Source organism: Xenopus laevis, chromosome 3S, assembly GCF_017654675.1.
Source record: "Xenopus laevis strain J_2021 chromosome 3S, Xenopus_laevis_v10.1, whole genome shotgun sequence".
NCBI classification, from domain to species: domain Eukaryota; kingdom Metazoa; phylum Chordata; class Amphibia; order Anura; family Pipidae; genus Xenopus; species Xenopus laevis.
The window spans coordinates 25,190,541-25,217,883 of NC_054376.1; the positions used below are offsets into that span (position 1 = coordinate 25,190,541).

General features: G+C 42.9%; 1 protein-coding gene across 1 annotated transcript; it reads left to right on the plus strand.

The window, feature by feature from the left end:
- The first annotated feature begins 21,410 nt into the window (after positions 1 to 21,410).
- nefl.S (neurofilament light chain S homeolog) lies at positions 21,411 to 26,760 on the plus strand. Its single transcript, XM_018255079.2, has 4 exons — positions 21,411 to 22,480; positions 23,855 to 23,979; positions 25,384 to 25,676; positions 25,997 to 26,760. The coding sequence occupies exons 1-4, from the start codon at positions 21,449 to 21,451 to the stop codon at positions 26,188 to 26,190; spliced, it is 1,644 nt and encodes a 547-aa protein (XP_018110568.1). The 5' UTR covers positions 21,411 to 21,448; the 3' UTR covers positions 26,191 to 26,760.
- Positions 26,761 to 27,343: the final 583 nt, after the last annotated feature.

Genomic DNA, 27,343 nt, shown 5'->3' on the forward strand with positions numbered 1-27,343 from the left:
TGAGATTATAAACTTTGGTTAAGAACTAGAATTTTTTTTCTATATTGAAGGTTCTTTGGGGTCAGCTTCATCCAAATCCTGCTGCTCAGTTTGGACCCTTCTGATACAGTTACTATTCCTCACGCTGACTCTTACTCCCATACCAGCCTCCCGCTAAGCATACATAAAAGAACACTTCCCAACATTTCCTTGGAGTGACTAAAAAAAAAAAAAAAAAAAAAGGCACAGCAAAATGACTTTCTGAGAGCTCCTTACTGGATTGGTTCAGGAATTCCGATCCGGTGGATGAGATACCAATGATTATTTAATAAAGTGTCAGTATCACTTTAAAACTAGTGATGCACCGACTTATTATAATGTCATGTTTCGATAAGGGGGGTGCGATCTGTAAAATAAAAATATCATTATATGTGTTGAGAGACACCATTGCAGATAGTGATAAAGATAATGATGAAGAGGTCTATGGCGCACTCACCTCCACCAAAAGGCGCTGGCTCCCTCTCATTTGATCTGCATTTTGGGTGTGGTGGAGGAGGGGATCCCAATATCTATGAGGTTGTGTCAACATGAGAAGAGAGAGAAGGGAAGCCTGTCGGATGAAACACACAGAAGCTCACAGTAAAGCTGGTGAGAAATGTAGTGGAAAAGGAAGATGATATTGAATCATCCTTCCGAGTCCTACTCGAAGGCATGGGCTCCGTTGCACAAGTGTCTTAGGCTCGGGCAAAGGACACCTTGAGCAGGTGGGTCCACCTTCGCTAAAGCTATGGTGGGCTCACCATCCCCACCCCCCAAAGGGGTTTAGGGCCATTTGGATTCCCCTTCGCCGAAGCTAGGGGGGAGTCCCGTATACCATTGGTTCTGCCGAAGCTTCCCCCGGGGCACAAGTCTTGGCTTGGGGTCAAGCCCAAAGGACTATGACACCCAGCGCCGATTCAGGAGAAAACGCCGCCTGAGGCGGCTCCTGCAATGCCGCCCTACTCCCCAGTTTACCAGTCGGGAGGGGAGGCAGGAACTCTAATGCGGAGAGCGCAATTGCGCTCTCTCGCATTAGTAAAGCCGAATTTCCAGTTTTTAAACCGGAAATTTGGCTCCTAAAGGTACCAGGAGCGGCTTTTTGCCGCCCCTGGAAACCTCTCCGGCGTGCCGTCTGAGGCGAGTTTCTCAACTCGCCTCGTTGGCGGCGCGCCCCTGATGACACCCATCCAGGGTGCTCAAACCAAACACAAAAAAGGTGTTGGAGTGTGCGGTTGCAATGCCATTGATTGCCTTGGTAAGGCTCCAGCTGGCAGGCGGTAAAATAAAAAACTTCCCGTCTGCCTTGAGTGCCAATTCTTCAGGACAGGGGAAGGTGCATTTAATCACCCAGACAGCACCCATCTACAGTTATGCCCATAAATCTTTGGACAGAGACAACTTTTTTCTAATTTTGGTTCTGTACATTACCACGATGAATTAAGAAAAAAAAACCAACTCAGACGCAGTTGAACTGCAGACTTTCAGCTTTAATTCAGTGGGTTGAACAAAAAGATTGCATAAAAATGTGAGGAACTAAAGCATTTTTTTAATTTCAGGGGCTCAAAACCAATTGGACAAAATAAAAAAACTGAAAGTAAAATGTTCATTTCTAATACTTGGTTGAAAACCCTTTGCTGGCAATGACAGCCTGAAGTCTTGAACTCATGGACATCACCAGATTGTGGGTTTCCTTTTTTTTAATGCTCTGCCAGGACTTTACTGCAGTCACTTTCAGTTGTTGTTTGTCTGTGGGCCTTTCTGTCTGAAGTTTAGTCTTCAACAAGTGAAATGCAGCTCAATTGGGTTCAGATCAGGTGACTGACTTGGCCATTCAAGAATATTCCACTTCTTTTCTTTAATAAACTCCTGGGTTGCTTTGGCTGTATGTTTTGGGTCATTGTCTATCTGTATTATGAATAGTCAAATACAAGAGTCCTCTGCACTCAACCCATTATCAATATAGTTAAGACAGCGACATTTTGTGCATACTGCTACTAAAAAATGCCTTACCCTTTAAACAAAACAGGGATTGTTTGTCCATATATTGCAATATATTTAAGCTGGCCAACTACGTCAAAGTCATCCCATATCTGGCCAGTCCTATGCTCAATTTTATCTGATTCATTAAGAATTCTATTGCTTCATTATACATTTTACAAAGGGACTAGGTTTTACCTGCAACTTACTTGCTGCTTTCAAAGTAAACCTCCATACTTGGCTGCCCTTTTATTAGACACCAGTGGGATCACCTGACTATAGCTGGGAAGGGTGGGAGCTACAACATGGAGCTGGTCACTGCTCCTGTATAACTATAACAAACAAGGGAAAGTTGTGCTCACCACTATTTTTTAAAATCATTAGGCGGGGGTGCAATGAGGCTGTGACCACAAAATACATATAGACAAATACAAGAGTCCTCTGCACTCAACCCATTATCAATATATTTAAGACAGAGACATTTTGTGCATACTGCTACTGAAAAATGCCTTACCCTTTAAACAAAACAGGGATTGTTTGTCCATATATTGCAATATATTTAAGCTGGTCAACTACGTCAAAGTCATCGCTGTCTTAAATATATTGATAATGGGTTGAGTGCAGAGGACCGTTTGTAGTTGACTATATGTATTTTGTGGTCACAGCCTCATTGCACCCCCGCCTAATGGTTTTAAAAAATAGTGGTGAGCACAACTTTCCCTTGTTTGTTATATCTGTATTATGAAACACCTCCCAATCAATTAGACTGTATTTAGATGGTGTATTTTCAGATTCGGAGTTGGAATAGCTCGGGGGTATAATAAATTGCAGAATAAATTGTGTCTTTTTTTACCACAACTTACTAAAAATTTGAGCTTTAATAAATAACCACATTATTTTGCAGAATATTGTTTCTTCTTGAGTATGTTTTTCAGACACTGCTTAAACTGAACACTAGGTGTCACTCCATCCCTGCAATAAAGAGTAAAAACTGAGTATGTTAAGTGATAACACCCATTTCATTTACTGTATTCTCAGTGAAAAAGGACATTATCATAGGATTTGGGGAGTTTATACAACATACCTACTACAGGACTGCACTGCGGACGGCCTTTTAAAAAGTATAGCTATTTTACAGGTGTGCCGCATCAGAAAGGATGTTGGGCCATATCAGGGCATGTCTGTTATATCCATGGTGACGCTACATTGATGCTGATTTAGCTATTAGGAAAAGGAAAAAGGCTCAGCATCCTGATAATTCTCCTTGCTGATGACCACCAAATAGTCAAGGAAGTTGTAAGAAGAAGGAAAGAGGCTGCTCTGATGTTCTTCTGCTTAGGAAAAAAAATTGAAAACTTTCCCACATCTTTCCTAAAAAAAGAACATCAGATCCAGTCCTCTTTCTTTCTCCTGACAACTTCCTTGACTACTTACTGGTCAGACTGATCAGAAAACTGACCAGCAGGTGGCTCTGTTGGAACAAAATGCATTCGTGTTAACAGTACATGTATCCCTTAATATCTTGGAATAAAAACACAGTAAATAATGAATATACATTGCAAAATGTCTTAGAATAGCACAATCATCAATTTTACATTCACTTATTTTAAAGGTTTATTTATCCTTTAAGTTCAGTCTTTCCCCGGTGGTTTAGGCTTGTTCCTGTTGACTCTTATGTTTCTCTGATGTCTGAATAGCGTGGTCAGGAGGCCCATTGGGATGATGTCACCAAGCCTGCGACATCACCAAGCATTTTGTTTGCGACTTCCTCTAAGGTTTTAAAACCTTTGAGGAAGTCGCAGATGAAATGTGTCTTGCTTGGTCAGTGTCAGACTGGGCACTGGGAATAAACCTGGTGGGCCCTGGTCCTCATGGGCCCCGCTGGCCCAGTCCCGCCGGCCTAGTCCCCACAGAAGCCAGAAGTGGTTTCCGACTTCCCTCCCTGGCGGATGGGATGTTGCATCTGGGGTGGGGGGCTGGGGGTGGTGGTGGGCCCTGAGGTGGTGGTAGGCCCTGAGGCGGTGGTAGGCCCTGAGGCAGCAGCCCTGGTGGGTCCCAGGCCCCCCAGTCCGACACTGCACCCCGTGAGTTATAAGAATACTATTGCTGGAGTTAAATGTATATTGCTGCTATTTGGAGCCAAGATTGGAATTCTCAATGCACCAATGAAATTTGGTTTGTGAGTACCCACCTTGACTAGAAAGTTCACATTAATAAGGGAAGTACACATCTCCCCCTTAGGTTAATAAAGATGTGAGCACTGCTTTCCAGTTTTGGACAATAAGGTTATAAGAACACCTTTCCAACATAACAAAACTGTGTTTTATCAAAAAGGAAATACTACTCTATATTTAAATCTGTCTGTTTTTTTCCTGTGCTATAAGCGCTGGCTTCCAATTTGCTTTGGTTTGGCGCATTATACACTACAGTGAGTGTAATTATCAGATGATAGCATGTAGTGGCGTAATGAGATGTTATATTTTAGACCCCCAAAATATTCAGAGGTTGTCATGTTTTACCAATATATATTGATATTGCTTAAGTAGAGTCTCATGGGGCCCCTTTACCTCCTACCCCCCCCCTGCAGCCACAGGGTCTGCTTCTTCTGTAGTTCTGCCCATGATTGCTTGAGTGACATCTTAACCAAACAGCAGGTGGTGCGGTAGTTTCAAATTCATTATATCGCCAGGATAAAACTGCTAGTATCTTGAAAACTCCAAAAAAGTTATATATGTGGCAACGGTGCTCAGACAAGCAATTTTACATCAATTGGGATACTTCATTTGTTTTCAGTGTTATATTAATTTTATTTTTTTCCTTTAAAATAAGTTATTAGTGGAACTTTGCTTACAATTTAATTTATTTTGCAAAAAAACTGCTTTGAGTGGAGTTTCCCTTTAAATAGAACAATGAACAACATCCCTCCAAAAAAGAATTCTGAGTGTGAAGGGTTTGCAAAAGAAGAAGAAGCTATAGAAATGATCATTAGGGGCACCTACTTATCACTGAGCCATTAACTAGGTGTCTAGTTTCCCTTACATGAATAGGGAAAAACTGTGTGGTAATGGAAAATATGAGTTTCATGTGTACCAGCCTAAAGATTCAGCACTTCTATAACAGTAATGATCCAGGCCTTCAAAGTTGTTCAAAGCGTTTCAGAGTTTGTTAGAAGTGTCAGTGGCACTGCACATGCTCAGTGTGGTCTGGCTGATGTTGAGAAGCTACGTTTAGAGGTTGTTGCAAATTATTAAGCATTAAATAAGGTTTATCTATCATAGAAGCTGAGTTGCCATGTAATGTGAATGTGCACTCATTACCAATCAGCATTGTATTTTGACATTTATATTCTATATATACAATATATTGTGGTAAATGCAAAAAGGAAAGGTTGTGGGAGCACTCCATGGCTAAATAAAAATGTACTCAAATACAATGGAAGTGCTACTGATCTGGCCAAATTGATTAACTACAGACATAGAGAAAAAGAAAAAAGATTGATCACTGCACATTCCGTGGTCCCCTGTCACGTAAGTAATCTATGTAGATGCATGTATTTACAAAGACAGAGGTTTTTTTTTAGTTACAAAATTATTATCATAAAATTGATAAGCCACCATTCCACAAGGTAAAACCCATATGGCGGTCCCTTATTATTTACCTCTGGTCATAATATTCAAATGCTAAAGCCTCCCGGCATAACAGCATTACCTGATTGTGGTAAATGGCAGCAGCCCTTAAAATACAAACTTAATTCTTTCTACTTTCCCTGGTTTCCAGTGTGCAGCGAGTAGAGTTGGAAGGTGAAGCCTTGGGTCATTTTAATCCCCAGTTGAAAAAAAGGATCCTCATTTATCACAATAGAAAGGCAGGGGAAGAATGAGGAGGAGGGAGTGTGTAATTTGCTCTACAGAAATGCCAAGTCGTTGAAGCCATATTTTATTTTGGCCCCTGGGTCTAAGGAATAACATCCACTAAGCAGTATGGTTACAGGTATGGATGGCTGAGCACTGAGTTATAGGGCCTGGTAATCTAAAACTGTAACATTTATTTCATTTTTGTTCAAATGTTTTAATCAAAATGGGGGTTCGTGGGCCCTCTCTCCACCAGCCCCCCCACCCCCATAGTTCAATAGTGGATTAACTAAGGACCTAAGAGCCTGGGAGCCATTGGTTGGGGACTTGGGGTGAATCCATTTAGAGTCCCCATGGTAGAAGGGGGCCACAGAGGCACTGAGGGGCAATTTGCAGGCTTCAAAGAGGGGACAGGATTTGGATGGATCATGAGTAGGTTTTTGTTATCATGGGTATGGCCAGGTGGATCCAGGGAATAATGTGAGTGAGACATTTTTTTTTATCATTGGGACCCCGTGCTACTTGTTGGCAGGGCCCATCATCTTGGGAACCTAGCAGAGTGGTGGACTAATAATTGGGCCCCCTGGGGGGAGGGCTCAGCTGCCTTAGTAGCATGTGTGTCTACTCATTCGGTCCCCTTAATTCTTTGTTCCTAGGGGCCCCCCTGAGCTCCCATGACCCAGGTACAGTCACACCTTCTGTAGTTACACCCCAGGTGCCAAATATATTTAACTCTAGCTCAGGAATATGCAGCTCTGACCCTCCAGCTATGGTTCAACCCTAGATAGAATAGCACAAAAGGAAGGCACAAGGCAATGGAGGGGTTACTATAAAATGGCAGCACCCTTATTGCAGGTTTCATTGATTCTCTTTCGTGCCAGAGTGCAGGAATCCAGCTGACAGAGTACCAGGCCGATGATCATCTTCTGCAGTCTCAGCATTGGAAATCTATCTCTCAGCTCACAATAGATTAACCCTTTTTTTTGCAAGGTCACCTAGGAATGATGAGCACCAAACCTCTGGTCCTTATACATGCTCCCATATGTATGATAGGCCTATTGTGCCTCTATACAGGTGCCTCTATACAGCTGCATATTATATGTCAATTTCAGAGAAAATAGCCTTCCCGTTTAACTGCTGCACAGACATTTTCTGCATATTTGTATTTAGATGTATGTAACACCTTCATATTGCTGTTTATGGCCACAAGATACCACTGTCCAACCGAGGTCTTCCCTAGAATGCATATGCTAACGGTATACAGTATGGCAACTCTGTCTCCCATGTAGAAACTATAACAAACTAGGGAAAGTTATGCTCACCAATAATTCTTATTAAACCATTAAGTTTGGGATGCATTATACAGGAGCAGTGGGAAGCTCCATGTTGTACCTCTCACCCTTTCCAGCTATAATCAGGGGATCCCAGTAGTGGCCAATAAAAGGGCAACTATGTTTGGGAGTTTTAACCTTGAAATAAAGTGAGTTGTAGGTAAAACTAAGTTCCTTTGTAAAATTTATAATGAAGCAATAGAATTCTTAGGGGGTTATTTATTAAGGTCAGAATGCCAAAAACTCAAAACATTTGAGTTTTTTTTTTATTATAAAATCTGAATTTTTAGTGGGAAAAAAACCCTCAAATTTTTCTAGATTTATTATACCCTAATGATGGAAAAAGTCAGAATCCGAAAATTTGTCATATCACACCTGCTGAGGCTGTATATAAGTCTGTGGGAGAGGTCCCTATCATATTTGGAAGTTTCTGTGGTCTGCCTCAGGCGGCAGCGCCAGGTACATTTCCAGGGGCGACAAAAAGCTGCTCTTTTGAAACCGGAAATTCGGCTTTACTGGTGCGAGAGAGCGCAGTTGCGCTCTCCGAACTAGTGTTCCTGCCTCGGATGCCTCCCGATAGGTAAGCTGGCGAAGGGGGTGGCATTTTAGGAGCGGCTCTTTGATCAGAACTGGTGGTCGGTGTTGGCATTAGCCTGAAAATCCGAATATTTCAGACTTTTCGGCAAAAACCCGGAAAGACGGAAAAAATCGAGCAATTCAGGAAAAAACTATGGGAAAAATCGTATGATTCAGATTTTCACTTGATTTTTTCGTGTTAGTCCCAATCAGAATAAATCATGCTTTTTTAATAATAAAAATGTCCAATCGTGGATTCTAGTTTGGTCAGACTTTTTTTATAAAAATATTCAGAAAAATATGAGAAATATGCCCCTTAATGAATCAGATGAAAGTGAGTGTAGGACTGGCCAGAACCGGGATGACTTTGACGTAGTTGGTCAGCTTAAATATATGGACAAACAATTTGTGTTTTTTTTAAAGGGGAGGCCATTTTTTAGTAGCGTTAGGCACAAAATGTCTCAATGTCCTAAATATATTGATAATGGGTTGATTGCAGAGGACCTCTTGAGTATTTGTCCCATGTAGAAATACAGACATGCAGAGAAAGTATATTCTGTGCACAAAATGCTTATGAACCATTGTACTGTGCATATAAGCTAAAAATAAATCATAAGCACTAATGACAAACAGGGGTTATGTCCTTTTTGAGATGACCAGTCCATTTCATTAAAGGGCAAGTAAAGCTGGGCTGGTTCTCATGGTCATCCGTTGCAGGTCTCTTGCTTTATAGACCTTGGGGTTCCTCCTATGTGTCTCTATTTTTCTTCTAATCCTGATAAAAGTAGATATGCAGGGTTCCTCCTTGGGGTACAGGTTACCAGTGTGTCAGTCTGAATGGTTGGGGGGTCACATTGTTCATGCACTATGCCCTGGTCTTGGAAGAAGAGGAGGCAGGGCCTTTTAATTTTTGAAGGGGCCTTCAGCAAAACAGATTTTTAGTGGTCTTTTAGCACATCTGCACTAGCCATGAATCCCCTGCTCACATTTTCCTTGAATTAGGTGTAGTGGTCATCATTGCAATCACCAAATTGCAACCCCTAAAGACAACTCTAGGAGAAAGGCAAATTGGGTAACAGTTGCTGTAGGGAGTGTAGTTTGGGCATTTCAGATATTTCCTGTATTGGATAAAATCTATTATTATATTGTGTATCCCCAGGGATTGTACATTTGTAGCTGAGTGGCTCCTGGCTGCCAATACAGCACATGAAGGGTATTACTGACTAAGGCAGCAGATTGCTGCTATTTATACCCAGTGATATTGCAGTATATGTACTATGGCAGGTTATCCTCTGCATTCAGTAACCATAAGTGAAACAAATCAATGCACGCAGGCCTATAATGCAGAATGGGAGAAACATGTACTCAGTATGTCGGCTCACGTATGATCAGCTGCCTAATGCTTGCATTTACATTCTAACAAAGCGTTGTTAATTATCTACTGCAGCTTATTGCCATGCCTGTATTATACGACCTAGGTTTGTGGGCTTAAAGGGGAGGCATTGCCAAATCATGTTGTATAAATATAATTATGCCTTCAAAAACCTATATTTGGTCTGTATTATTTCTAAATGTATCCTGACTGCAACCAACTAGAGAATGAGAGTTGCAGTACAGCCACAGGTGCAGAAGGTCAGTGCTTTTGGACCATATATCATGGGAGTCACTTTCTATCATTCAGCAGAGAAATTAAGGGAAACATTGTTTTCAATAGCCACTACAGATCAATATCCAATGTGTCTTAATGTTTCTGTTCAGTAGCCAGGGCCCACTATGTTATTGCTTCATTGGTTCATTGCTTATATGTCATGAACAGACCGTCCATTCTTCTGCCTGCCGTCTGCTTTGTCCAGGGCAATACAGTCCCTAGACTCCTTTCCAGGTAATAATGATCAGCTCTAGGTGATATTATTATTGTTCACTAATCACTTGGCCTTTAAATCCAGATTTGCTGTTATTGATGTCTTATTAACGGGAAAAAGCTGGCCATAGACGCAAAGATAAAGTTGCACTAATATTAATTTCGTACAATTTTTGGACCATGTGTCGATCGTCCCGACATTTTTCATACCATGTTTATCGGTTGTTTGGTTGATTGGACAGGTTAGTAGATTTCTGTCGACTAATGATAAAATCTCTGCATGTATTACCTATCTGACAATATCAATGGGTGACTGTCACTGCTATTTGTCGGACATAACTTTCAGATGATTGTTGTCCCGGGCAAAACATTGTCTGGTTTGTTGGATATGAGGCTAAAAGCTGCACGACTATGGCCAGCTTTAGCCTCTATTCTACTAAGTGATCACCAACTCGCAGACAAAAATAAAGATCAGTGTACCCCAGCCTCAAGCACTACCAGCCCTTTTATTCTCTACAGGTATTTACATTGGCACAAACCCAGTACCTAGATCATCATATGCCTTAGGGTCTTCTAATATCCTCATAAGTTACAGCGGGTGGTTCATAATCCCTTATAACACTGTACATGATCAATACTTGGAGTTCCCTTTATACCTCAGTCTACAATCTTGTACCTTTATATGGTCACAGAACCCCTCAGTGCCTTCTAATATCCTTATCATTTACAGTAGGCAGTGTATTATCCCTTATAATACACAAGTGATACCCAGAGTTCCCTGTATAATTGTGCCTTTATATGTTCACAGAACTCCTCAGTGCCTTCTAATATCCTTATCATTTACAGAAGGGGGTACATTAGGCCTTATAATACATGAGTGATACTCAGAGTTCCTTATATAACTCAGCCTGCAGCCTTGTGCCTGTATAGGGTAACAATTAAGTGCAATAGTAGAACAATGTTCCAACAGCAGTGTCCGACTGGACCACTGGGTTACCAGGAAAACTCCTGGTGGGCCCAGGTGTCAGTGGGCCCTCAAGCTGATAAATATTTGGCCATTCCCTATTTCTATGAGAAAAAAAATGCTAAATAGATGAAATATAGCTATATCCATCACTGCCAGGTCTAGATCTGATGTACAGAAGCAAGATTCAGCAGTATAAACTCAGTACAGGGAAACTAACATGATTTCCGACAGTAAGGAGATCACCCTAGATAGGCCAGGCACCCTGATCTCTTAACATCCCTATACCCAACACTGTGTGAAGAGGTTGAGATGTTTAGGAGCCTGCACTGTGATAAAAATACAGCCCTGTCCATGCATGCAAAGATCTGCTGCAGTCAGCTCTGCGGTGGTTAATATTTGTGCAGGTTGCTTCCAGGAATGAGCCCAGACTTGGTAGTTTCTCTCCCATCAGCAGCTCTGTAGGATTAATATTGCATGAGCAGCAGGAGGTGCTGGCTCTGCACTGCAGCAAATTCTCCCCCGACTCAAGAGCTGGCACTTTTTTTTTACAGCAGTGAAAATGTTCAGTCAGCACTGTGATGCAAGGCATCCCATGCTTATAGAAGGTAGAATGTTGCCATGCATTGCAAGCCTTAGATTCCTCTGCTGAAGGGATAGTTTTTAGAATATCCTATACCCACTGCACTGTCAGCCATTGACACACTAATCATCTTTGTCATCACCATTTATTTATATAGAGCTAATATATATATATATATATATCCCATATACACACTGCTGTGCAAAATACATCCGTAAAATACAAATACATACTCTGTACATGTATATACTGCATTGTGTTCAGTATACACCGCTCTGCCTTCCATTCATAAACATTGCTCTGGATTCTAAACATTGCCACTGTTCTTCATTCCACTTATATACAGTGTCCAGCACTCCATGCATACACCCTGTTCTATATCACATTTACTTCCAGAATGCCATACAGCAATGCAATAGTGCCTTATTGTGCTCTAAACTAGTGATATGATGCAGTTTGCAGAATGTACCTACTTTGGTGCACAAGGTTGAAGGAGTGGCATGCTATGGTGCAAGAAACCCCTGTAGCTAATCCCTGACCAGGTGGTAAGTACAGGGCTCATTTTCCAAGTTGAAACCTATAGGTGCTTGGTGTTCTGCCAGCCTAATGGCGTGAAACTGTGTAGTGCAAGTCACTTCCATCGCAGGCCCAGGTTATAAACTTCTGGCACAATTTGACAATGTTTAATTACGGGTAAGAACCATAGGAAATTACAGTATATCAATATTTTACGCTTTGCCCTCGTTAGGGCTCCTTATTGCCAGTGCCACAGCGAAAGTGCAAAGTAAAGGAGGCATGGATGCTACTGGGCATGAATATCAAGGGAGCCATGGAATTAACAGCTGTCATGAACTGACAAGCTGAATTGAACCTAGTGAATCCCAAGCCAGTAGCATTTTTGCAGCTGTCCAATGGTGTGGAAAAAGTCATGCATACTTGCATCTGATATCCCAAAATGGTAAATGGCATGGAGGTTGGCATTCGCATGGCGCTATGTTGCATTTGTGGAAAGCTCCTTCGCTTGTGTGAATAAACCAGTCCCTATACATTATCTGTCAGCGTTTAATCACTGTTGTGCCTGCTTATTGTTTGCTCCGCTGCTGAGCTGTACTGAAGATTATTTGTTTCCCTTTTTCCTGCTGATTTAATTGCAAATGATTCTACATTCTCTGAGCACTAATTATCTCTGCATTTGCCAGAAGCTCCATAATAAGATTCTTTGCTTTCACTCCATATTGCTTCTTGTACTGTTCCCTTTTAATTGGGGCTGAGACCAAGGACTAAGTAGCTTGAGGGGAGCCCCCTTCCAGTGTTGGAGTGGGATGCCAGGGGCCCACCAGAAAACTTTAGGCTGAGGGCCCAAACTATTATTCCTCCTCTATTCACTCAACCTCTTTATTCTTCTAGACTTTTCTCTACGTACTATACGGTGTTCTTCTATTAAGCCTCTTTGTTTCCATAAAGCCTCTTTCTTTCCATAGGCTAAATTGTGAGAAGCAAGAGGCCCACTGACACCTGGGTCTACCGGGAGTTTTTCTGGTATCCCGATGGGCCAGTCCGACACTGCCCCCTTTATATAACATGCAGAGCTGTCCAAACTGCTGCACTAGGGGCCTGTTTATAATAACATATATGTGCAGAATCCATCTGCTAAAAATGGATACAATGTGTTCTTTACAGCTGGGCATTTAGTTTTAATGATCCCTAATGCATACCTCCCAACATTCTGGAAATAAAAAGAGGGACAAAAAAGTTGCCACGCGTATCGCGGCATAATTTTTTGACCATGCCCATTTCTGTAGGCCCCACGCCCTAATTACCATGGTCATTTTACAAAATTTGCCAGGATTTGAAAGTTTAAATCTATTTCTGTGTTTTTTTTTCAGTTATTACAATTTTGCTAATGAAGGTGAATTGCCCTTTAAGCTGCGAGCCTAACTTCCCCCAAGGGACCTGTTATCTTATATTGTTACAATTACTCATCTCAAAATTGTTACACAAGTATTTTATCTGCAGCTGTGGCTGTTCTGGGCTCTCTGCCAAAAGCCAATTAAGTTAGAAACGTTGTTTCTTTTTCTGGCTGTTCGGTGCAGAGAAAATCATGACTTTTCAGTACAAATGAGGGACTGCGGGTTGAGCTGTCAAAAGAGGGACTGTCCCTCTAAAAACGGAACAGTTGGGAGTATGCCTAATGAATGGAGATAAGTTTAAAGCAACTGGAGCTGAGCTGAACTGAAGAAGCTGCTTGGATAATTGGTGACACATTTTCAAGAATACTCAAAGTCCAATTGCTTTAGACTGATCTCTATTAGATACTGGCCCACATCCTTTGTGTTTCAGTATTTGTCCCCCCCCGCCAAGGAAACCTGTGATACCAAGCAAGTGCCTTCTTTGTCCATCTCTCAAAGCAAACTTCCAAAGCAGACTAACTGAGGAGCACTCAAGCCCAAATTTACTGGTGTTTTTGTTGTGCAATACTCTGTATAACCATAAGGGGGCAGTTAAGAGCTGCAATACATTCACTTTCTCACTTATGAACAAATAAGGGCCCTTTAAAACAAACATTTTACTTTCTTCCATGCTGTGCTTGTTGCTATTATGTAATTATTTAATAGCAACAATACAGGCAGGGCCAACTATCCATATTGCTGCCTCTGCTCTTCGGTACAATGATATATAGAGACTTTGAGGCTTTATTTCATTTAAATTCCTTAGCTGGCATCTTGCTCATATTACTTGGTAATCAAATGTTACAAATTAACAGCACGGTCTCCGAGCTTCCTCCTAATATCAGGCAACTGCTATTCATTTGTAAAGGTCATTTTTAGGGCTCTTGCAGACGAGCGTTTTTACCTGCGCCCGGTTTTCTGCGTTCAGCCGCAGGGGAGCACAGGAATAGACGCATTAAATTTTTTCCAATGGGGCTGTTCTCACACAGGCGCGTGTAGGCGCCGAACGCAGGTTGAGACGCAACATGCTGCATTTTTCCTGCGTTCGGCGCCTACACGCGCCTGTGTGAGTACAGCCCCATTGGGAAAAATACAATGCGTCTATTCCTGCGCTCCCCTGCGGCTGAACGCAGAAAAACGGAATGCAGGGGAGCGCAGGTAAAAACGTTCGTCTGTAAGAGCCCTTATTAAGGCTGAGCTTTAGTCAATTAACGCCTAGTGGGATAAATAACAATATAATATATATTTTCAGGGTCAGAATAGATGGGACATTTATTAGGACCCTCGACTCAATGTGTGCACCTTAGTGCTCATTTATAAAGCATTTGTAATGAGCTCTACGGTTCACACTTGAGTCCCCCTCGTTCCCTAGCTTGCACATAATTCAGACGTGCAGTGCTGATGATGTCACAGAGACATGGCAATGACATCATGGGGTGGAGGATTTTGTGGATCAGGGTACTGGTGGTAAAGAGTGGGTCTGGGTGTTTTAATGTAAGTGGGAAAACGTAAGGAAATAGGCAATTACAAATACATTTGAATACTGGTTCTATCTGATGGTTTATTTAATTACTGGCCAGGTGGCAAGCCTTAGTGCAGTCAGACCATGGACACGGGTGATTTTTGAATGAGCACTAAGTGGGGGTCCTTTTGCATCTCATATTGTTTTCCTTAATTACAAAATTGCTCTGCATGCCAGGGTTCCCCGGGAGATACAAGATATTGCTGAAATCAATCAGTGGAATCAAAACTCCTGGGCCAGATGGAATACTCCCACAAGTCCCTAAGCTATTTCAAATGTAGCCAAGCATTTATTTTTCATGGCCTTCAACTTCCTGCTGCCTGCGGTGCTTCTGAAGGGAAGACGTTGTTATACCAATATTAAAAGGGTAACAGCGTTTTCTTAAAGGAACAGTTAAGTGTAAAAATAAAAACTGGGTAAAAAGGCTGTGCAAATTATAAAGTGTTTCTAATATAGTTAGTTAGCCAAAAATTTAATATATAAAGGCTGGAGTGATTGGATGTCTAACATAATAGCAAGAACACTACTTCCTGCTTTGCAGCTCTCTAACTCAAAGGGCCACACATGGTACATATCTGTTCAGTGAGTTTGCAATTGATCCTCAGCATTCAGCTCAGATTCAAACGCAACAGTTATGACCATGTGCCCCCCCCGCTCAAGTCACTGATTGGTTACTGCCTGGTAACCAATCAGTGGAAACCAAGAGAGCTATTTTTTTTATTTTTTTTATTTTGTACAGCCTATTTAGCCAGTTTTTATTTTTATACTGATTAATTCCTTTAAAGGATAAGTAAACCTTTAAAATAAGTGAATGTAAAATTGACAAGGGTGCTACGCTAAGCACTTTTGCATTTTACATTCATTCATTATTTATTTATTTCAAGATATTAAGGGTACATAACATGAATGAATCGTGTTACAACAGAGCCACCTGCTTGTCAGTTTCCGACCATGATGTAGTCAAGGAAGTTGGCAGGAAAAATAAAGAGGGCTGGGCTGATGTTCTTCTGATCAGCCATTAGAAAGAAAATCATTAAAAACCTCTGATAACTTTTCTCATATCTTTTCAGACCATCACTCTTTCTTTCTCCTTACAACTCACTTGTCTACATCACGGTTGACATTCACTTATTAAAGGTTTAATTATCCTTTAATTAAAACAACAATTAAAACATATCCTTCATGTAGGCTCTTTTCATTGTACTACTGTTGAATAAAGGGGTATGGCATTTAGTCCATACAGTCTTGTAGAACAGCATCAATTTGAGGCTGATGGGAAATGTAGTCCAGCAGCAGCTGAAAAGGTAGCAGCACCGATTCCCTTTTACAGGTGTATATATGAACCAGGCTTGATCTACTCCTTAGTCAAACAACACAACTCAGCTTTCTCAGTCCATGAGCGGATCCCACGTGCTGCGTCATCAGAACTGCACATGCTAGAGGCCAATCAGAGAGCAGCACTCCCAGTCTTGGCAATAGGCTGCACCCAAGCATTGTTTAACTCATAGCACCCGAGGCACAGGGAAAATAACAAATTATTCCCTCTACTGCTTCATTAAAGGGCATATAACCCGACAAAAAAGGCTTTCTAACACAGAACGAATGTATATGCCAGATGTGCTCAGAGAAGCACCTTGAGCAAGTTTACATCAATCCACTTTTTTTAGCTTCCGATCGCTGTTGAGGTTTGTCCAGCCTATGCCTTTCAAGCTATTCTGAAACTACAACTCCCACAATTCCCTGCAGCTGAAACAGAGCCAACAACAACATGTGGCCACAAGGTGGACATCAGGAGATACATAGTCTCATAGTAGTTGAGGTTGAGAAAAGACATATGTCCATCAAATTGAACCGTTATTGTTAACTAAGTACTTCCTAACATCTAGGGAACACAACTGTCTCAGTTCCTGTCTCCCTTTCTATTCTCTTATTTTCTGTTCCCAACCCCTCACTGCATATCTGTATTGATAGCTGTTGATCCGTCTCTCTCCTCAATGTTCATCTGGCCCTCGTTTCACCTCCCACCTTCTTCAGTCACTCCCATCCTCTCTCAACTTGCTGCAGTGTTGAACACTTGCCAAAGAGACTGCACCAATCTGCAGTTTGTCCAGGACCCTCCCTATAGCGAGAGCTGATTCTGGGAGGAGACATCACAGCTCCAGCTCACCCCAACCATCCCATCAGACCATGGAGGAATGCTAATGATTAACCCTATATGATATCTTCCTTCCCTTCTCAAGCACCTGTGAGATGAGTGCCTAGTCGATCAAGATCATGGCTGAGACTCTGTCTTTCACAGCATCTCTTTTTCAGCTGAGAGATGCTGGGGGTTCTGGGATCTGCAGTTCAGCAACATCTGGAGGGAAAAGAGTTATTGATCCCCTGATATACATAAAGCATTATACACACAGAACAAAGGCAACACATGTCAAGTTAAAGCGTAATCCATAGAGTGTCCTTTCCAAATTGCCCCCCCCCCAACATCCCTGTAATACACTCCACTCTCATTCTTCATATATTCCTGTCTCCTACTATTACAGATCACTTTCCTCTGCAGTCACATGGCCAGACATAAAAATGAAAATTCCTTTAAGTGCCTTAAACTATGCATCATAATGAGAATGAATAGAACATATTTCAGCTGTGATTCAGCTGCAGCTGGAACAAACCAGGGTTTAAAGCAGACATTTGAGAAATGCATTTTAACTGTCATCTTCTACATTAGTGCTTGTTAACCCATAGCACTAAGTCCTGTTCTTACTACCTGCCCTACAGTAGACGACTGGACACATGTGCTGTTTAAATTATCACTAAGTTGTAATCTATTGCTCCCCTTTAGGGCTCTGACATTGCATCCAGGGGGCAAGACCATCCTGCAGCCAATTAGAGCAATAGAATATGCAGATTAACCCATAGCCAATGGTAGCACTAAAACAATCATAAAATCCAGCTACTGTAGGCGCGACAAATGTTGATTGGCCATGCATGTGCATCATATAGAGGCCCGTTTATTAAAGGTTGAATTTTAGTGCTATTAGAGATTAGAAAACACAATTAAACTCATTTGAAAGCTATTAAAAGATCCGAATACAAAAAGTGGGAAAAGATACTTAACGATGCCCTAAAAAATGTGAAACCTCTAAAAATTCAGTATGGCAAATAGATATTATTTTACGTCAGCCAGTCCAGTGTAGAGCAGATTAGGACTAAGAGCCAAAATAGGCCCTGGCCCAAACAGCTCCCACCAGCCCAATAAATAATCCGTGTCTACTGCATTTTACAGCAACCCCTCTTTCATTTGTGGGTTCATTTGCCAGAACCCACAGAATGCCAGTCTGGGCCTGATATAGAATGTACCAAAGCTCACACCAGATAGAAAACTGTCAGTTTAACACCGCTTGTCTTATTATTCATGGGTAATATTTACATGTCACACCATATGTGGTGCTCTGCAAGCTTCCCACTCCTGCTGATTGTTATTTGATCTACATATATTAATCCCTGAACCATGAATCTCTCTATCAGGCTGGAAGACAGCAGTAGGCATCATAATTAACTGCATGCAAGTGGGAAGCAACGCTTTGCCAGCTAACACGGATTCCTGCCAGCCTCACCCCTCTATGGAAACCAGGAATCACACGCAGAAGATGCAGCTAGGCTTTTTTTTTTTTTACACGTAAACCCTGCAAAACTGGTATGTTTAAGTTAGCACTGTATAATCAGTGTTATGTCATTTTAAAGAAACAAGAGATGGAAAGGACCTGAATTGGTTTCTCAGAAGCTCTTAAGGTGGCCATAGATGCAAAGATCTGCTCGTTTGGCAACATCGCCAAACGAGCGGATCTTTCCCCGATATGCCATTAACAGACATGGCTATATCGGGTGTAATCTGATTGTTCGGCCGCATGGCCGAACGATCCGATTACGATGTGCCCTGGGTTCCGGCGGGATCGGTCGGGTCAAAATCAAACCTGACCGATCGATCAAACGACCGATCTCCGCCGGACGAAAGATGTCGGCACACGCCATACACGATCCGAAAATCGTACGAATCCTCGATTCGTACGATAGGATCTGTGTGTCTATGGCCACCTTTAGAAACCATGGTACTATGCTGCATTATATTACATTTATTTGTGTATACTGCACTAACTAAGAGCCTGCCTCAAGAACCTGTACCTCCTAGGGCTCTTCTTCTCAGCCTAGAACCATGTGCTGCATCCACTAAGGCTCAAGAATGTGGGTGATGCCACATGGGGGGCATTGCTGAAGAGTTTGGTGCAATGTGAAATTCAGTCAATTAAAGGTTTTAATGTTATAATATATGTGTTTTTTCATTGGCAATGGACAACCTGCAGCTCTTTCCATAATAAAACTGAAAAATGACCTGTAAGCAGTTAATGTATAAACTGGCAAAAATGTTATTCCTATAAGTGTGAAAGTATAGCAGAGTTAGGAGAATGCAATAAATGGCTTTTCCATGAGCCTGAAAGACAGTCGAGATGATGATGAAACCCAAACCTGCCTCGGATGCACTTCTCAAATACAGAAAGATCATGAGATGTGAGAAATGACCTTCACCATCCTGGGCTAGACACAGAGTGAGCAGCAGCTGGATATATGACAGATAGATAGATGATAGAAGAACAGATAGTGTGATAGAGAGATAGTATAGGATGATAATAAAATACAGTAGTATTGGCATATAGACATATAGATCGGCAGACAGACATATACAGTAGTTAACTTGATTGTTAGCTCTCACAGACAGGGTTATATGAGCTTAAAGTATTGATTTAAACTTGTTCCATTATTTATAAATATGTTTATTATGTTTGTTGTTTCCCCCCCATACATTGAACCGCGCTGGCACTGTATAAATAAACAATAGGAAGAAGAATAAATAGCGAAACAGATGGAATAGGAGACCAGACTTTAGGAAGGAAAGACTTGTTTGCATTCATACATATTTATTTGATCTAGGCTGCCATCAGAGAGACACTTGACCCTCTGGTCTTGGTGTCCAATTGGATTTACAGGTCCCAGTTTAGCTACAACTTATACATATGGATGGAGATAGGAGAAAGGGAGAAGCTGTGGCTGACAACTCCATTGCTACCATGCAGAATTTGCATCTGGGCTCTGCGTCCCAAAACTAATTTGTCAAATAACTGAAAAATCACTCCTTATCAATGGATATGGAAGGACCATTTACTGTTTTTGGGTAGGACCATTTACTGTTTTTTTCTCATATGGTCAACAGCATCATCAGGGCCAAAAGGGGGGGGGGCAGCATTATTATAGTTGCCACCTCAAGTTTTGTAACAGAAGGAATGCCATGCAGAAGAGGTTTGGGTGGGTCAGAGACAGATATTACATTATAAGTGCTTAGTTTGGCTGGGGAGCAGCAGTTTTCACTTTGGACACCACTTCTCTGAACTTCAGATATAAAGCACTGAAAAGGTTATGAGGTCCCATCAGAATGGTCCATATTGGGGCCCTTCCAAAACAAACTTTTCAAACTCATAACTTGTATCTCTGCTGCAGCCCCATTTTGTATTGGGCCCCATAATTGCTATTGGTCTCCTACTTTTCCCTATGCTTTTAATTACCTGAATCCTCTTAGTGGTTAAAACTGTATTTAGATTTAGAAGGATACAGTTCTGAGCCAGAATCAGCCCCGGGTTTGTGGAAAGGCCACCAAGACCCGGGCATAGGGTGGCAGGATTTTAGGGGGTGGCATGCTGCCCAACCACACCCGCATTGGTCCAGAAACACTGTGGATTCACAGAAGATAAAATAGTTTTATAAATTTCCTGTGCACCAATCCCCATTGCTCCGGTTCAGACAATGGAAATTTCAGTGAATAAAAGGGAGGGGATGGGGGCTGCGAACGTCAGAGGGCCTAGGGCTGCCTGGTATGTAAATCAGGCCCTGGCCAAAATAGATGTTCAGATAGAAGAGAGTCTGTGTCCAATACTTAATAGAGCAGATGGATGATCAGAGGGTTAAAATAAAAACCCTTGGGACCTGGTGGTTCCGCAGGTTTGGGCCAAGAAGTGATCTCCAGGTTGGGCAGATGGAGAGTAAACTTTAAGCAGGGCCCTTCCCTTTGTTGATAGTTATAGTACTGACCCCCTTTCCTATGTTGGATGATCCCACTCATATGTGAGTCTCAAGACAGGGTGTGGGACATAAAATAGAAGACAGGGTGTGGGACATAAAAGAAGAGGACTTCAGCTGGGTTGAGTGCAGATTGAGAAGCTGAGCTGGACGAACTAGAACTGTTGCCTAAGGTAATACTACATGGCACAGTGCCCCCCCGGCCTGCCCCCTGCCCACCCACAGTCCCACTACACCCCCCACACACACTCCAATTCCTTCTTTACTCACACTCCTGCCTGTCAGAATGATCCAGGTATCACTGGGGGCAACCCATGGGAGTAACTACATTGGAAGCAGAGCCACCTCGGGGTGGAGGGGTTAATGACTAAAACTAGGCAGGTTTAGTATTTATTAAAGACTTTTTCCCAAAGTAGGGATTCAAATAATTTTGCTGTGGGGCCCAGAGTAGTTTTGGCACTGATGGGAGCTATAGTGGCTGTGAGTGCGTGTGGGTGGCTGTGTGTGGGTGGGAGAGGGGCGGCTGTGAGTTCAGATGGAACCGGCACCTCTGCAGTTACTGAAAAGCTCAACTGCTCTGTCCTTGGTGCTGAATGATAAAGAACTCTTGGCACCACGCATGCGCACTGAAGTCGCCGCACCATATAAGAAGGCACTGAGCGCTCCACTCTCTCCAGCAGCACCAGCGGCACCATGAGCTCGTATAGTTACGACCCGTATTACACTTCGTACAAGCGCCGGGTGGTGGAGAGCAGCCCCCGGGTGCACATCAGGAGCAGCTATGTCTCTCCCAGCAGAACCACTTACTCTCCGGTGCTTTCCAGCAGTATGCGCCGAAGTTACGCCGCCTCTTCTTCTTCCTCCTCTTCCTTCTTGCCCAGCATGGACACCATGGACCTGTCGCAGGTAGCGGCAATCAGCAGCGACCTGAAAATCGTGCGCACCCAGGAGAAGGCGCAGCTGCAGGACCTCAACGATCGTTTCGCCAACTTTATCGAGCGAGTGCACGAACTGGAGCAGCGCAACAAGGTCCTGGAGGCAGAGCTGCTCCTCTTGCGCCAGAAACACAACCAACCCTCGAGGTTGCGGGAACTGTACGAGCAGGAGGTCCGGGAGTTGCGCCTGGCGCAGGATGAGGCGTCGGGGGACAGGCAGACTCTCCGCAACGAGCGCGAACGTTTGGAAGAAGCGCTGCGCGTTCTGCAGGGGCGGTATGAAGAGGAAGCGCTGAGCCGGGAGGACGCGGAGGCCAGGCTCATAGATGTCAGGAAAGAGGCCGACATGGCAGCCCTGGCCAGGGTAGAGCTGGAGAAGCGCATGGACAGCCTCCTGGACGAAATTGGCTTCCTGAAGAAAGTACACGAGGAAGAACTGGCGCAGCTACAGTCGCAAGTGCAATACGCGCAGATCTCCCTCGAAGTTGATGTGGCCAAGCCGGACCTCAGCTCTGCCCTGCGGGATATAAGGGCCCAGTACGAGAAGCTGGCCTCAAAGAACATGCAGTCCGCCGAGGAGTGGTTCAAGTCGCGATTTACCGTCCTGACACAAAGTGCAGCCCGCAACACGGACGCAGTCAGAGCCGCCAAGGATGAGGTGTCCGAGAGTCGCAGGATGCTCAGCTCCAAGGGACTGGAAATCGAGGCTTGCAGGGGGGTCAACGATGCGCTCGAGAGGCAGATTCAGGAACTGGAGGAAAAACAGAGCGCAGAAATCGCTGGAATGCAGGTACTGGGGTTGTCTGCGCTGCAGGGGAGTGGGGTAATAATAATATGGGGATGGGGAGAATTCTTACTCCTAACACTAGTTCAGCAGCATGGATAGGCATGGGGATAACATAAATTCAGCCCCATAGATTCGCAGGGCAAACTCCAGTTCAGCACCATAGATAGGTATGGGGAATAACAAATTTAGCCCCATAGATTGGTAGGGGCTAACTACAGTTCAGCACCATGGATGGGTATAAAATCTATGCAAGGCTATGTTGTAGTCTGAGAGTGGAGGGGAAGATTTGTCATCACAGACAGGAATGAATTTAGTGCTACTGTGTCCAGGGAAATAAGGGGGTGGTTTACAAATATTAGGGTCTTAGATATTCCTTATGCCATGAAAATCAATGTTTGGCATTTGTTCATTATTAAACAGGGACCAGCATTTTGCAGCTGGATGGGGCTCCATGAGAAAATGGGGTCCTGGTTGCCTTGCCTGTCTGTGGTGACCCAGTTTGAAAGCCAACATACCTCTCCTTACTTATTGCACCATAACTCCCATGAACCTTTCCACAGATGCTAGAAATCATAATTAGAAAAATGCAGTGTGGACAAACCTTCTTGCCTTATTGTACACACTAACACAATGTTAAAGCCATTCGATGAAAAGAGAGTGATCTGTGAGCTGCATGAGGGTTCATTATGTTTTCTCTGCACAGAACTGCCCCACGTCACTAGATCCTGGAGTGGGTACAATGCACGGACCCCTACAATATAGTGCTGCCAGTCTGCAGAGGTCCAGCTATTACTGAACTTCAAATCACAAGGCTGGTACACAGCTTTGTAGTACAAAATAGCTTTCTATTCTGTGGAGATTGCCTGCAAGCAAAGCTATGAGGAAAATTGTATATCACTCTCATGGGTTCAGCCTCTGCTGTGCATTTTATTTGCTAGAAAGAACTATTTTACTTGCCAACAGAATCACCACACCCCTTTACGCAGGCATTTATTGAATTCATATCCATTTCTATGCAGCACTGCAGAATGCTTTCATATTAATTACTAATGAGCCAATCAGCATGAGGATTTTATCTGATTCTAAAGGGATAAGGGGGTCTCCTTACCTGCAGATATCTAGAATTCCCCTGTACCATTATATAAGCACTTTAAATCATATGCCTAACCTATAAGCCTCTGATTTAACACTTAGCTACATTAAAGGTGACATTTGCAAACACTGCATGGAGCTATTGCCATGATCTGTGCAGGTTGAGATGTGAACATTTTCACCTCTCGAGGGCATAATGGATCAGAGCATTTGATATATATATTTATCTTGAATCGCAGATTGGTATCTAAAATAAGATGAAGAATGGCAATTTCTTTTCTGCAGGATGCTATAAACAAATTAGAGGAAGAGCTAAGGAACACCAAGAGTGAAATGGCGAGGTATCTGAAGGAATATCAAGATCTGCTCAATGTCAAGATGGCTTTGGATATAGAAATTGCAGCCTACAGGTACCAGAGCTCAGCTCAATGCAAATGCACAGTTTTGTTGATCCTGCATGGCTTATTCTCTAGATGGTAGATTTCAAATGACTCTTTTTTTTGGAGGCCCTTTGTCCACTACATAACTAATTTACTTAGTCTTGGGTAACAATGAACAAAAGTTGAGAGGATATTTGCTAGAAAGAAAGACCAAGAGAAGCTACACATTATGTACCCACTCCATATCGAACTTCCACCTTACCACAAGGTAAAGATAAGCTTAACTAGCTGTTTAATGCTCAGCTTCTACTACTGAAGTTTAAGCTGGAGACCCTGGTTTAAAACCTTAAGTCTTCTTGTGACCAGTGACTAGTGACCTTAACTTTTTATAGCGCAGCTGTAATATGGCTGCCTTAGGCTAGGCACGCCCCTTGACAAAGGGGCATGCCCCGAAACATTGCACTGCATTAATAAAATTGCAAGGGCTTGCCCTGCTAACTGAATTCTTGTGTGCCGGTGATTCTTCTACGTAATTTGGTTAGGAGGTTGTCGATTCCCCTACCACCGAGCACCAGGACACGCTGCTTGAGTTTTGTGACGTGTGCGGTCTCTCCGATTGGCTTGTGCCTTAGGCTAGGGGCACACTGCTCAACCACACCCACAATGGTTCAGAAACACTGGGGATGAGCAGGAGATACCATAGTTTTTTAAATTTCCCAAAAATTGGAGTGAATAAAAGGGAGGGGATGGGGTTGATGAACGTCAGTGGGCCTAGGGGCGCCCGCTATGTAAATCCAGTCCTGGATCTACTTAGTGCCCCCACTCCATTGATTTGATTCCAATCGGCCTGTGTGCGGTCACACACAACGGAGCTGAAGCTGTGGTCAATGTTTGGGCAAAACAATAGAGCAGGGGCACTGAGCAGATCTGCTTTGCTCAGCCTACAAAATACACTGGCTGACAACAACCAGAGCCAACAGCCTGTGTGTATAAAATGTGTTTTAAGGCAAGACAAGAGAACATTCCAGGCAAAGGGGAATGCTGGGAGCTATAATTTGCTTGTCCTGTGGATCAGGGGTTGAGCACAAGCCTGCGTAATACACAGACTTCATTCATCCTCTTGCACTTACTCTACTTCATACCTAATTCTTTCCAGTATTATCATAGCCAGGATAAGGTTTCTCTTTCCCTAAATCCTAAATTATTCTCTATTCTCTATTTTTTCCCTATTTGTCCTCTTAAACTCAGGAAAGATGACTGGTGCCTCTTACATATATTTAAATTGATTATCAGTCTGGGTCCCCTTGATACCCACATTACACTTCTTACAATTTCCCCCTCATTATGATTCATCTTTGAAGTATGTGCGATGATCTTCTAGTATGTTAGGTGTAATGTTTGCCTCACTTGCCCTGTTCCTTTTTGTTTTTGCAGGAAGTTGCTTGAGGGGGAGGAGACACGACTTAGTTTCTCCGGGGTCGGAGCCATCACTAGTGGGTACACGCAGAGTGCCCCTGTCTTTGGCCGTTCTGCTTACAGCCTGCAGAGCAGCTCTTATATGACTGCCCGGGCGTTTCCTACATACTACTCCAGCCATGTCCAAGAGGAGCAGCTTGACATAGAGGAGACCATAGAGTCTTCTAGAGCAGAAGAAGCCAAGGCAGAAGCCCCAGAGGAAGAAGAAGAAGAGGCTGCTGAGGGAGAAGGTGGAGAGGAGGCTGAAGAAGGTATGGCTTGGTTCAGATATACAAACAACTCTCACTTATCAGTTTATCACTTAGCATGGTATTGGTCTTGCCATATTATATGAATCCATGTGCTGTTTGACATAAGGTAAATCTCTACCAATATGCAAGCAGACATTCAGTATTATTACACTGGACATCTGCATTCATTGTGAAAAGTGCAGGCAATACCAATAAAAAAAAGGTCTGTTTATGAAACCCTGTACCTTGGGCATGTCGGGTTATATTTAATGTTTTTTAATACATGCAACATTCTTATTTTCCCCCAAACATATCTGTTTTTAAATTATGTTTGTCTGCAGGTGAAGAGGGAGAAGAAGCCAAGGAAGAGGAAGCTGAAGAAGAAGGAGGAGAAGAAAAAGAAGAGGGAGAGGAAGAAGGAGAGGGTGAACCAGAGGGAGAAGGCGAGGAAGAAGGAGAAGGTGAGGAGGAAGAAGAAGGCAAAGGAGATGAAGCTGCAGAAGAAGAAAGTGAAAAGAAAGAAAAGAAGAAATAGAATGTCAAGAGGGAGAATAATGGTTTCCCAGCTACTAGACCCACCTTTGCAATTCCAAACTATCACCATACTCCATCCCATCACAACTTGAGTGATATAGAGCACTTCATACCTTCACACTTTCCCTCCCATGGTTAACTCTATGGTTAAATTACCCCCCCCCCCCCCTTATCCACCATTTGGACCCCAGCTTCAAGCAAACCAACCTGGCCCTTTCACCCCTCCCTGGTTCTGCATGGTGAAATAAGAGGGAGTTTTAGTTCCTGGAGTTCTTGATTGTTTGATCCTCAGTTAAGGACGGATGTGAAACTGATCCCTGCAGCACTGTGGGGTTACTTAAAGTCTTAGCGGCTGCTGCAGGGTTGGTGGCACATTGTGTCTAAATACCAATAGGCTGGCAAGGTTACTTGAATGTTCTCCTCTGTTCCCCTCTCCTAATGACACCTTTATATCCATCATGCTGCTGAAGACTGGCACTGCAGGGCAATAGAGATCAGCTAATGAATGTATTGGTGGCTGTTGTGGTACCCTGTCCTATACCAGCCAATAAAGGGGTAAAACTGCATTCCACATTGTTGTCTTTGTGCATTTATCTGTACATTGCTCAGATTCACAGGTTTGTATTCACAATGCCAACTGAGTGTGGCCTGGACAGCAGTTGCCATGCCTGCCAAAACCCACTGATCGAGCCTGTCCTGATTATCTCTTGTCCAGAATTTTCTTTTTTAATTACTAACCTGAATATTTGTTAGGTCTCCCCATATTAGTTACAAACAGGACTTTCTCAACACAGCCAGACAGATCATCTGATAATACTACCAGTTTAACACAGCTTGAAACTGCCCTGGTTATCTCTTAGCCAAATTTCCCTTTATTAGTTACAGAGACAGCCTAACCTGTTAAATGGCAGCATTCCACTATGCAGATACAAATCCAGTATTGTCTGAACCTGTCCTAATAATCCTAAACCAGAGCAACCTACCAGTACATTGAGCCTATAATGAAATATCATTCATGGACAGAATAGGACAGTGTAGGAAATACAAAAGAAGGAATACTTTGCCTGTGGTGCACATACGTCTGAACCCTCCACTTTATGCCCCAAGAAGTTGCTACTCACTTAGGTTTGTCCAATATCCCTAAAAATAAATTA